Source organism: Amblyraja radiata, chromosome 7 (assembly GCF_010909765.2).
Source record: "Amblyraja radiata isolate CabotCenter1 chromosome 7, sAmbRad1.1.pri, whole genome shotgun sequence".
In the NCBI taxonomy this organism is placed as follows: Eukaryota; Metazoa; Chordata; class Chondrichthyes; order Rajiformes; family Rajidae; genus Amblyraja; species Amblyraja radiata.
Window position 1 is genome coordinate 51,396,538 of NC_045962.1, and position 12,673 is coordinate 51,409,210.

Here is a 12,673-nt window from a genome sequence, read left to right on the forward strand (position 1 = left end):
TAAATCAAAAACAATTGGTTTGAACTATAGGACTGTACAGTACAGAGGTTTTGACACTTTTCAATTTTAGAATATCAAAATTAAGTCTTTCAGTGCTCAGATAGGAAACATGTTCTAGTTCAATCATGTAATGCCAAAAAAGACATTCAAGTCAATGAACTGTGGGTTAAACTCAGTAAAATGTTCCCCTGTAATAAGAGGCATGACACTGGAGTGTATACCATTGGACCAATCATCCAAACAAGATATATTTTAATCTCTCAACAAACTTCGGATTGGAATTCATAAGTAAATTCAGTAACATTGGCTACCAAGCTATAAATATTCAAGTATCTACTGCATCTGGTGTCCCCGAGTGGCAATTTACCGCATCTGTCACCGATGTGGTCTCCTGTACATTGGGAAGACCAAACGTGGACTCTAGTTGGTTTCCGTTTATTTATTTATTTTTTTGTTCAGTTTGTTATTTTACTATGGCTGACACACTTCGTAAGCTTGAACCTTTAGTGTTTGATGGTGACCTCGCCGAGCTTTGGCGCATCTTCGAAGAGGACTTCACCGTGCATACCCGTGCAACGCATCATGCCGCAGCGCCTGACATTCGTGCCTCCATCCTCCTCAATCTGGCTGGTACAGAAACCACTCGACGTGCTAGCAAATTCCACTACGCCCCAGCTCAGGTAGACGCTGTGGGTGTTTAAATAGTCCCGGCAGAATCTATAGATGACCCCGTCTGCCTGCTGAACAAGTTGACAGCTGTGTGAGCTACGCACTAATCTCGTAATGGAGCGCCACAGATTCTTTTTGCGCAGCAAGGTGAGCCTGTTGAAGCCTATATCAGTTCTTTAAAGCACATCGCCAGCAGATGCGAGTTTGAAAATCTATGTGCCAGTCTTATACGTGACAAACTGGTTTATGGTATTCTCAATGACAAGGTGCGTGATGAACTTACACGTGATGCAGATCTCACTCTGGAAAGGGCTGAGAATCGCTGTGGTGTTGCAGAGATAACAGACTCTCATACTAAATCTCTGGGGCCAGGTCCCCACTCTGCCTATGATGTAAATGTTGCCGGCACGTTTTATCAGGCCCAGCGCCAGCCTTCACAAATGCCTGGTAGATCGGGTGTCGGATTCATTATTAATCGTGTGAACTGTGGAGGTTCACATGCTGGCATTCATGAACAATGCCTGGCCTATGGAAAAGTTTGCTACCACTGTAAACTCAGAAACCATTTCATCCGCTGCGGCTGCCGCTCGTGTATGAACAGAGTAGAGAAAAAGCAATCAGTGCACCTGCTACAGCAAGACAGCTTACAGCTAGAGCCTTCCCACGTAACTCCATCAACCTCTCTGACTAACGAGGACATGCTGCCTGTTTTCGAGAGACGGAGTATATATGAATGAATAAGTTTATTGGCTAAGTATTCACATACAAGGAATTTGCCCTGGTGCTCTGCCCGCCAAGTGACATGACATACAGTGGCAGTTAAGAATGATACATAAACATTAAACATTAATAATAAAACATTATTGATTAAGCATGTGAATTAAATGAAATACCAGAGCAAAAGAAGGCTACAGATTTTTGGTTATTGAGTAAAGCTACTACTCGTGGAAAAAAGCTGTTTTTATGTCTGACTGTGGCAGCTTTGACAGTCCGGAGTCACCTTCCAGAGGGAAGTGATTCAAAGAGTTTGTGGCCAGGGTGAGAGGGGTCAGAGATGATCTTATCCGATCGCTTCCTGGCCATTGCAGTGTACAGTTTGTCAATGGAGGGAAGGTTGCAGCCAACAACCTTCTCAGCTGATCGGACACTGCAGCCTCCGGGTATCGTGCTTGGTGGCCGAGCCAAACCAGACCATGATGGAGAAGGTGAGGACAGACTCTACGATGGCCGTATAGAATTGGACCATCATTGCCTGTGGTAGTTTGTGCTTCCTCAGCTGCCGCAGGAAGTACATCCTCTGTTGTGCCTTTTTGACTGTGGAGTCGAGGGTAGCCCCCCACTTAAGATCCTTGGAGATGATGGTTCCCAGGAACTTAAAAGACTCCACAGATGTGACTGTGGTGTTGTTGATGATGAGTGGGGTGAGGGGAGGGGGAGCTCTCCGAAATGCTACAATCAATTCCACTGTCTTAACAGCATTGAGCTCCAGGTTCTTGCAATGGCATCAGGACGCCAGCTGTGTCACTTCCTGTCTGTAGGTAATAATAATAATAATAAATTTTATTTATGGGCGCCTTTCAAGAGTCTCAAGGACACCTTACAAAAATTGAGCAGGTAGATTCCTCCCCATCCTGGATCAGTCCAATCAGGGTTATGTCGTCCGCAAACTTGAGAAGCTTGACAGAGGAGTCAGTGGAGGTGCAGTAATTGGGGTAGAGAGTAGAGGAGAGGGGAGAGTACGCAGCCTTGCGGTGGTCCTATGCTAAGGGTTTGCGTTTCCGAGATATGCTTTCCCAACCTCACATGCTGCTTCCTGTCTGTCAGGAAGCTGGTGATCCACTGACAGAGGGGTTCAGGCACAGTCAACTCAGAGGTTTGGAGTGTAGTAGCTCTGGCACAATGGTGTTGAATGCAGAGCTAAAATCAACAAACAAAATCCTCGCATATGTCCCCTGGTGGTCTAGGTGCTGGAGGATGAAGTGCAGGCCCAGGTTGACTGTATCATCCACAGATCTATTGGACCGATATGCAAACTGCAGAGTGAAATTTTTCAGCTTGGTCAGCACAAGCCTTTCAACGGTCTTCATGACTACAGAGGTCTTTAAGACCTGTAATCCTTGCCTTTTTGGGTACAGGGACAATAGTGGAGATTTGACGCTGGCTGGGACAGTACAGGTTTGCAGGGACTGGTTAAAAATGTCTGTGAGGGCCGGTGCCAGTTGTTCGACACAGAGCTTGAGAGTAGAGGGGGAAAAATTGTCTGGTCCTGGAGATTTCCAACTTTTCTGTCTTCTGAACATACATTCCTTGTCGGACTTGTCTCATAAACGCCAAGATTTTATGGTCACTCTCCTCATTAATGGGACGAGTGTTATTGTTACGGGCGACACTGGAGCTCGTTGCAACGTTCTGTCCTTATCTGAGCTCAACAGGATTCGGAAAACTGAGGTCATCAATCAGACTGCCGCCACTTTACTTCCATTTGGAGGGGGTGCAGTGCTCCCTGTTGGAAGAGTCGAGTCACAGTGCCATCTGGCGTCACGTTCTACAATCTGAGCTTCTTTATTGTCCGAGAAAAAGTGACTTCTCTGCTAGGTCTGTAACGACCTAGGGTTGATCACCTTCGGTACGGCATTTCATCAACTGTCTGCTGCAGGTAGCTTTATTCAACAGATCCGGGCACAACACGTAAATCTTTTTGACGACAAGCTGGGCAAGCTTCCCATCAAGTACACAACAACGACCGACCCGGAGGTCCTACCAGTTGTTCGTCCTGCACACCGGATTCCACATGCTTTGTGGGATCGCATACAAAATGAACTCAACAGAATGGAGACTCTGTGTGTGATTGCCCCTGTCGTTGACCCATCGGATTGGGTCTCAACCATGGTAGTAGCAATAAAAAAGAATTAACTCCTAATATTGTGTGTTCAACATGTGTTCACCAGTGACGGCCTCGAACCCGATCCATTAAAGACTATTGCAATTAACGAGTTACCAGCACCCACAGACGTGCTCAGCCTGCAGAGATTCCATGGCATGGTAAACTACTTGGGGAAATTCATTCCAAATTTCAGTGAACTATCAGTACCACTGCACCAGCCAACCTACAAAGACACTGTTTGGTCCTGGCATGAACAGCAGCAGAGGGCGTTTGACACTCTTAAACAACAAATGCCTTGTGTCCCCACCCTCACCTACTTTGATGTTAGGCTACCTGTCACACTGACTTGTGATGCCTCGCAGTACAGTTTAGGAGCAGCTTTCCTCCAAAATAACAGGCCTGTTGCCTATGCTTCTCGCACCATGACCGACACGGAACAACGCTACGCTCAGATTGAAAATGAGCTGCGTGGTCGTTTTCGCTTGCAGTAAGTTTAATGACTTTACCTTCTGAAATACGGTCACGATTGAAACTGACCATCAACCCCTAATCAGCATTCTGAACAAACCGATACACGTTTCTCCAGGACGCCTCCAACGTATGTTGCTACAGCTACAGAAGTATGACATTGTTCTAACCTACAAACGTGGCAAGGACATGCACCTGCGAGAAATCATCCACGACTGAAGACAGCTTCCTTGTCATGACGGTCTCCTATGTTCCTTCGTCCTGTTTGGTGAACCTGGAAGCCCAAACTGCTGCTGACGATACCTTACGATCGCTCTCCTCCATCATTAAGCACGGGCGGCCAGACAAGCATAACAGATTACCACTCCCAATCCGGCCCTTCTTTGCCATGAGTGATGAACTAGTACTACAAGAGGACATTATCGTAAAGGGCCACAAAGCTGTAATTCCTGCCTCCTTACACAGCAAAACTTTGATGTCGTCCATGCAGAACACCCAGGCGCAAAGGCAACTGTCCTGCGAGCGAAAACATGTTTTTCTGGCCTAGCATGGCTGATTATATTCGTGGAAAAGTAAAGTCCTATGCAGTGTGCAACAGTTTGACACCACACCAACAAAAGCAGTCACTTCTCTCACACCCGTTTCCCGACCTCCCATGGTCCACATTGGCAACTGATGTTTTTGAGTGACATGGCAAACAATACGTGGTTCTAGTCGACTCGTATTCCGGATGGTTTGAAATCGATCTACTCAGAAAGAGGGAGGGGGGAGGTGAGAGAGCAAGGGAGAGAGAGGGGAGGGAGGGAGAGAGGGGAGAGAGGGGAGAGAGGGGGAGAGAGGGGGAGAGAGGGGAGAGAGGGGAGAGAGGGGAGAGAGGGGGAGAGAGGGGAGAGAGGGGAGAGAGGGGAGAGAGGGGAGAGAGGGGAGAGAGGGGGAGAGAGGGGGAGAGAGGGGAGGAGGAGGGAGGAGGGAGGGGAGGGGGGGAGGGAGGGAGGGAGGGAGGGAGGGAGGGAGGGAGGGAGGGAGGGAGGGAGGGAGGGAGGGAGGGAGGGAGGGAGGGAGGGAGGGAGGGGGGGAGGGAGGGAGGGAGGGAGAGCAGAGACTGAGACACATGAGAGTAGGTTGAAAAAACTAAGACAACGAAAGCTGTTGAAGGCAACGAAAGCTGCCTTGCAAAACACTGTACAAGTGAGTAACAGAAGCAGGCAGATACGGTGTAGTTACATCTGTTTCGCCTTGTTGTTCATTGTGTTGTTAATGTGTGCCCGCGAAAGAAAACAAATAGCACGCAAGAAGCATTTTTGAAAATTTCAGGAAATACCATCAAATTCCAGGAAATTTGGGATTCTATTTAAGAGGGGGGAAAAGGTTGAGGTGTGTATGCACTGGTTGGGGGAGGGGGGGGTGGGAAAAAGAAAGGAAGAGGCGGAGACAGTAGGCTTTGTGGGAGAGCTGGGAAGGGGAAGGAGGGAGAAAGCAAGGGCTATCTAAAATTAGAGAAGTCAATGTTCCTCCTGACAGAGAGGTCAGATTGGGAATGGGAGGGGGAGTAAAAGTGCTGAGCAACCGGGAGATACACCTCCGCCCAGTTCGTACTAACCAACCTGATCTCCCGGATGCTGCCTCACCCGCTGAGTTTCTCAAGCATTTTTTGACTATCTCAGAATGTTCTGGTTTATTGCTAGGAGAATTGAAGTCATGCTTTGCATATGTGGCATTGGTGTGACCAAATATTGAATACTGTGTTCAGTATTCATCTTCTTATTTAAGGAACGGTATTTATATGTTGGAAATTGTTCAGACATGACTTAGGTATGTTACAAAACTTACCTTCAGCGGCGCTGCAATTCTGCCACGGGCCGTGTGCGCGATTTTGGCGCGTTTGAGGGGGGGGGGCGGGCGGGGTTAAAACGGGGGGGTTTTCCGACCTGGTCCTGAATTATATTTGTTGAAGTGCAAGATGTTGCTAAAGAATCGTTCCTACGGCCATTCTGTGTGGTATTTTTTTTAATTCACCCGACAAGTTAATCGCTGGAATTATTTTAAAATCAGCTTCTGAAGCTGCAAATGCCAACAACAGGGACGGATTTTATGGAGGACCAGGTAAAAGAAAGTCGTTTATTTTTATGTATAAAAGTGTTTCTTAAGATGTATTTAATTCACATTTTAAGTTGCGAAACGGTGATTTAGTCCCCGAACGAACCGGCAGTGTATTTGCTGCAGATATGGGGGACTAAATTCACCGCATCCTGAACGTTCCAAATGGCCCCGTTCCAGAAAATCCCACTCGCAAGCCGATTTAAATGGCCATTAATTTACAGGTATTAAACATTAAATTCCTTCCATTTGGCCTATAAACCCATGACAATGAGATTTAAAAATTATGTTATATTCTGAATTCTTGTGTGAATGTTATTTGGACACTTACGCTATTTAAAAATGTTAATCTATTCTTAAGAAATGGATAGATGTTTAGATCTAGTAATTGAATTTTGTAATTAGCTACAATTAGCTAACTAGCTAATTATATGCTTTAATTTCAAGTCATCTAAGTAAGATTGTTTCATATTTGTTTCAGAATGCTTCAATCTATAATTTCTTTCAGTTCTCTTAAATTTTAAGAAAGTTATCGGCTTTTAAATGTTCTCGATCACAGCTTTTGTGTTGTCAATGAAAAAGCAATAGGGAACAAGATGTCAATTTCCGAATATGAAAATGGCCATAACTTTTTTAATACTGAAGATATGAAAGTGAATTAGGTGTCAAATTAAACTTATTTTTATGCTTTATCTGATGGGATAAATTAAAGACTTGATTTTTTAAATCTCAAAATTTTGTAACATTGCTACATGACTTACCAAGCTAACATCTAAAATGGGCATCGAGTTCATTAGGAAAGGATGGACAGGCTAATGTTGTACGTGCTGGAGTTTAGAACAAGAGGTAATGCAGAATATTGATGAATCTTGACAGGGTTGATTTGGAACTCAGGAGCCTTTCGAATATTCTTCCTCGGCTTTCTCCGTTCTGAATTTGGAGGATTACATAGAGATGGGGTTAAAGCTGAGTCTCACGTTGCGAGTTGACACAAGAGGTGCCCCGAGTGAAAGACTCGTGGTTGTGTACGAGATTGCAAGTGTATGATCAAGAGTTTACCCGAGTTCCCACGGGTATGACAAGTTCGCCGTTTACTTGTCATTTCTGCGATGTTCCAAGTTCGTCTCCCGAGTTACTCTTGAGCCACACCTGACTCCTAAAGAGTGTTTCTGATCTGTTGGACAGGTGTTGGGGTTTTTTCTTTATTATAGAGAGAATTCTTGTGTCATCACCTGTGGAAGTCTTCCTTAGCCTGCCAGTCCCTTTTCGATAAGTAAGCTCACCAGTGCTCTCTTTTTTCTTGATGATGTTCCAAACAGTTGATTTTGGTAAGCCTATGGTTTGGCTAATGTCTCTAACAGTTTTATTCTTGTTTCTCGTTCTCATAATGGCTTATTTGACTTTCATTGGCACAACTTTGGTCCTCAGCTTCTGCGGTCTCATTTTCCATTGTATGCCTTTTCAATGTGGTGGTCTCAAACCTTTTTGTTGACAACCCTGCTACAGTACTTGGTGAGACCACACTGGAGTGATGCCCACCTGACCTTTACATCCTTCCATCTCATCCACTATCCTGAGTGTATGATGTAGCAATGTTACAAAATTTTGAGATTTTAAAAATCAAGTCTGTAATTTATCCCATCAGATAAAGCATAAAAATAAGTTTAATTTGACACCTAATTCACTTTCATATCTCAAGTATTTAAAAAGTTATGGCCATTTTCATACTCGGAAATGAGCATCTTGTTCCCTATTGATTTTCTATGGACATAACAAAAAAGTTGTGATCGTGAACAGTCAAAAGCCCATAACTTTCTTAAAAATTAAGAGAACTGAATGAAATTTTCAGTTATCATAGATTGAAGCATTCTGAAACAAATATAAAATAATCTTACTTGGATGACCTGAAATTAAAGCATATAATTAGTTAGTTACCTAATTGTAGCTAATTTCAGACTTCAATTACTAGATCTAAACATCTATCCATTTCTTAATAAATGATTAACATTTTTAAATAGCCTAAATGTCCAAATAATATTCACAAATAATTCACAATAAAACATGATTTTTAAATCTCATTTACATTCATTTATAGGCCAAATGGAAGGAATTCAGTGTTCAATTGCTGTAAATAAATGCCCATTTAAATCAGCTTTCCAGTGGGTCCCTGTGGAACGCGCTGGTTTAGAACGTTCACATTGCGGTAGATTTGTGCCCCAAATGCCCAGAAAAATACTGCGCGATATAATGGGCCCAAAATGAGCTACTCGCAATATTAAACTTTGTATAAAGGGATCTTTAGAAGCCCTTTTTAATGTAAAAATATACAACCTACCTTCTGTGGTTTGCTTTATGAGACCATGCGGTTGCTGGCGGTCGCGGGTTTAGAGATTGATTTTTAAACTACTATAACTATTATACGAGGCCTTTAAACCTAATAATAGCTTTTGCGACGGGGTCTTCCAGCGATTTTTCGTTAATAATTAACTAGGCTGAACATCTTCGATTTGAACAGCCTAGAGAAAATCGCGTTTTAAACCCGCCCCCTCTAAACGGCGCCAAAATCGCGCACACCCGCAGCGGCAGATTTTCAAAGACGCTTCAGGTAGGCTTTGCAACATACCTATATGATGTTTCTCAAAATCTTCCCTTGTCAATCACAAGCAGAGATTCAACCATTGGGGCCTGAAGACTTGGGATTTCCTCCATAAACCCCTTACTTCAGATGCTCCAAAGACCCACCTTTTCATCGCTGCCTTCATAACAGTCAGCTTTTTGCCTGTTATGTTCTTATGTTTTGAGGCACGATTAATGTTTTATAAATGCAAATTAATGTTGTTTAAGTAAACTGTATATGTGGACATGATAAGGCTGTTTTGCCTTTAATGATATCAATTTCGAAGAACAATCCAGGCCCTCAGGCAGGGCACTTATAGAGTCAGTAGTATCCCAGGTTATCAATATCCATTGTAGTTATCGGAGAAGTACCAAAAATGTCTATTTTTAAATAAATGCTAAATCAAAAAACTAATTTAAATGTCTAATAATAATTCAGCCACAGAATTAATTAGAGGGTCTCTTTAATGAGAAAGGAATTATGGCATCTTTTAAAAATTGGCGTCATGATTGCTAACTGTTGCTAAGCAGCAGATGGTAGTTTTCATCACTTAATTGAACTGAATTGTCCGGGGGGGGGGGGGGGGGGGGGGGGGAAACGATCTCTGCTAAACCTAGATTTCAGAAAAGGCCTTGGGATTTGCTCCAAAATGCATCTTTAAATCTCAAAGTGTTTAAATTGAAGGATATGCAGTTCCAGCTGAGACGCTGAATGAAATCAATGCTTGCTCTGCAATGTTTATATAAATAGCAATTCAAAATCTAAGGTGGGTTGAATTGGTTTTTCCATTTCTTCATATTGTAAAGCAACAAGGAGTTCTTTTGGTACAATACCACTGCTTCCTAACACAGTAATCAGGAAAGGTTGCGCAGTCAGGAGCAGCTGCAACGTCAAAAATCTAACTTCAACTGAACTGTACATGCGTCAGAGGACACTGCAAAGGGGTCGGAGCTGAGAAACACAACAAAATGCAGGCAATTAGAGATTAGTGCTGTATCTCTGAAATTGCACCAATAGCAGCATATAAGGGACAACGACCAATAAATCTGTAAAGATACTTTAAATCTGACCAATATCAATGGGAAATCCACAGTACGAAGATGTTCACATAACCCTTTATTAGAAACCCAGATGATTACATCTTAGGTGTGCACGTTATTTCATTAAATGTAATAATGTTTAGGGCAGTGGGCAAGGGGCAGCTACTTTTTACTTCTGCGCCTTGCAAAAGCCATGGGTTTATGCTTGGGGTTTCTGTGGTAATTTTTCATCCATAAACATATAAGGAATGCAGAGTTGAAAAAGGTAACAAGGAGTGTCATTGTCAACAATCTGAAATGGAAAAACAAGCCAATTGTAATATCTCTTCTGGCAATTCTTCTGAAAGATTCAACTCAAAGCTTTATAATAATGCATTTCGTGGAATAAACAAAGGAATGTACTTGGCTCCGAGAGTGTAGTTTTGCTGACAGCGCAAAATTCAAATTTTTTCTGTCAATCATAAGGCTCTATAAACCCTGAAGGCAGGCTTTTCAGCTTAAAGAAAGGCAAGCTTGAGAAAGCATTTATGTTCCAGAACTATGAATCTCGCTTTCAGGTGCACATCACCATTTACTGATTTATTTAATGCGAACCATAATCAGATAAGAAAGGTGCAGTGTGAAACAGCAAATAATGTAAGCTGAGAATAGTGAGGGAATAGCAAATACATGCAAGGAGGCAGAATTGAAAACACCATGCATCAACACACTGCAAATGACTTACAGTCCTTAGCTCCAAGTCTTCCTCCATAAAGTCAAGGTGGCGTCTGACCTGTTTATTGTGGCGACTTGAGGGAACATGCTGTGGAGATGCAAGGGAACAGGAATGGAAAGGGAAGGGAAGGAATAGTAGGGAAGGAAGATTTGTTTAAAATCATGCAGAAAGAAACAAACCAAGACTCTGTACACTCTGGGTGTAAAAGAGAATGAATAGGGGTGGTTATTGTGTCAGTCAGGTGTTCCTTAACCAGCATGCATTTGTATGAAAATGTTACAAACCAAGAGTCAATAACATACATATATATTTACAAAACATACCAATGACACCTTTCTTAGATCCTATAGAGCAACTCTAAAATGCCTGATCAACAGTGTTAAAAGTGCAATTAACTTGCTTTGCACAAACTCAATTGTGGGCATCACAAGAATATAAGACACATTAATTCAAGATTCAGGATTTCAGCCCACAATTAATTTCAAGGCAAAGTGACCAATTTGTGCATCAGAATGTCCCTCTGTAATTTTACATTTGCATATCCCAGATGCCAAAATTATATTTATCTACAGCAACAGTCCTTCACAGAATTAAAACCCTAAATACTTTGCATGGACACATGAACAGCTTTGTCATTTCCAGCTCATATATGCACCATGGGTCCCATGATCTCATTTAATTTATTGCCAACCATCTGTTTGCTTCATACAGAGAATCAAAGTTCTCAACTCCCTGTTCATGAAAGAAAGGAACTGCCATTAATTACCCGTGAATAAAACAAATAGCTATAACATTCTTATCTTTGTAAGTATTTATTTCAGAAAATAAAGCCACTGGTACATTTCAGTCGCATCAAAGCTTGGGATAAGTTTAAAGAAAGGGTTGGCAGTTCTTAAATTCTTATCTGCAACACACTGAAAATGGAATATCAGAATACTTTGCCAAACAAATAAGAAAATCAACAATGCAACATCTGATGAACAAATCCGAGCAGCAAAAACACTTGGATTCCTCAACAAAACTGTCTCTTATTAAACTTGAAGATAACATGCAGCATCCAGCAGGTGAGATCCAGAGAGATCGTGATTAAGTATAAAGGGAAGGCAGGGAAGAATAGCTTGAAAAATATAATATAGGTCATTCAGCCCTTCAAGCCTGCTTCACCATTGAATACAAACATGGCTGGTGCTCTATCACAGTACCACATTCCCCTTCTCTCCACCTGGCCCTTGGTCAAAGTTTAGAAATCTATCCGACGACTCATTTAATGCAGCAACATGGCTTTCACATTGGGTAAACAATTCACAGGTTCAACACTGAGTGACAAAACCACTTTCTTTCAGTCATAAATAGATTACTATGTATCTTCAGACTGTGACCTCCAATTCTCAGCAGATCCAGTCTAGGGAAACATCCTACCTGCCTCCAGACCATCAAGCCCCCCTATAAGAACTTTGTGCATTTCAGTGAGATCGCCTTGCATTCAATACCCCACGGAAAACATGACGTCGCCCCAGTTTTTCCTCAAATCGTAGCCCTGCCATATTGGCGAGGAAAGTGGGGAGGGTGGCCAAACGCACAGGGAAAGAAAGTCGAGTGTTTAATTGTAATATGCACAGGGCAAGAACAATTAAATTATTACTTGCTACAGCTTTGCACACAGTAACACAACCAATAAATATGCAATCACCAATAATACTATAAATATAATCAATGCTAGGTAACAAGACTTTTATAGTGCAAACTAAAATATGTATGCAACCTATACAAAATCTATAGCGGTTCGTTTCTGAGGTAGGGTTGTGGTTAGGGTTGAACAGTGTGGTCAAGAGCCCGAAGGTTGATGGAAAAAGCTGTTCTTGAACCTGGAGGTCACAGTTCTCAGGCTCCTCTATCTTCTTCCTGATGATTGCAGCAAAGTCATAGCATGGCCAAGTTGGTGTGAGTCTTTGATGATATTAGCATCCTTCTGGAGGCTGTGCTTCCTGTAAATTCCTTCAATGGTGAGGAGGCCAATAACCGTGATGGATAAAGCCAATGGTCTGCACCATCTGCAGCCTTCTTCAATCTTGGGTGGTTGAATTACCGAAGCAGGACTTGACGCAACCGGTCAGTATGCTCTCTACCAAACATCTGCAGAAGTTTGATAAGAGTTTTCAGCAACATGCCAAATCTCAAACCTC

At 42.6% G+C, this 12,673-nt stretch overlaps 1 protein-coding gene across 4 annotated transcripts in view; it reads right to left on the reverse strand.

The window, feature by feature from the left end:
• raph1 (Ras association (RalGDS/AF-6) and pleckstrin homology domains 1) overlaps positions 1-12,673 on the reverse strand; it is a 192,080-nt gene that overhangs the window by 65,032 nt on the left and 114,375 nt on the right. For 2 of the 4 annotated variants that reach the window (XM_033024484.1, XM_033024483.1), the window contains exon 5: positions 10,500-10,577. The exons of the other annotated variants lie outside the window; for them this stretch is intronic. In XM_033024484.1, the coding sequence (XP_032880375.1) occupies positions 10,500-10,577 (78 nt within the window). The remainder of the gene's footprint in view (positions 1-10,499; positions 10,578-12,673) is intronic. 4 annotated transcript variants of the gene reach the window in all.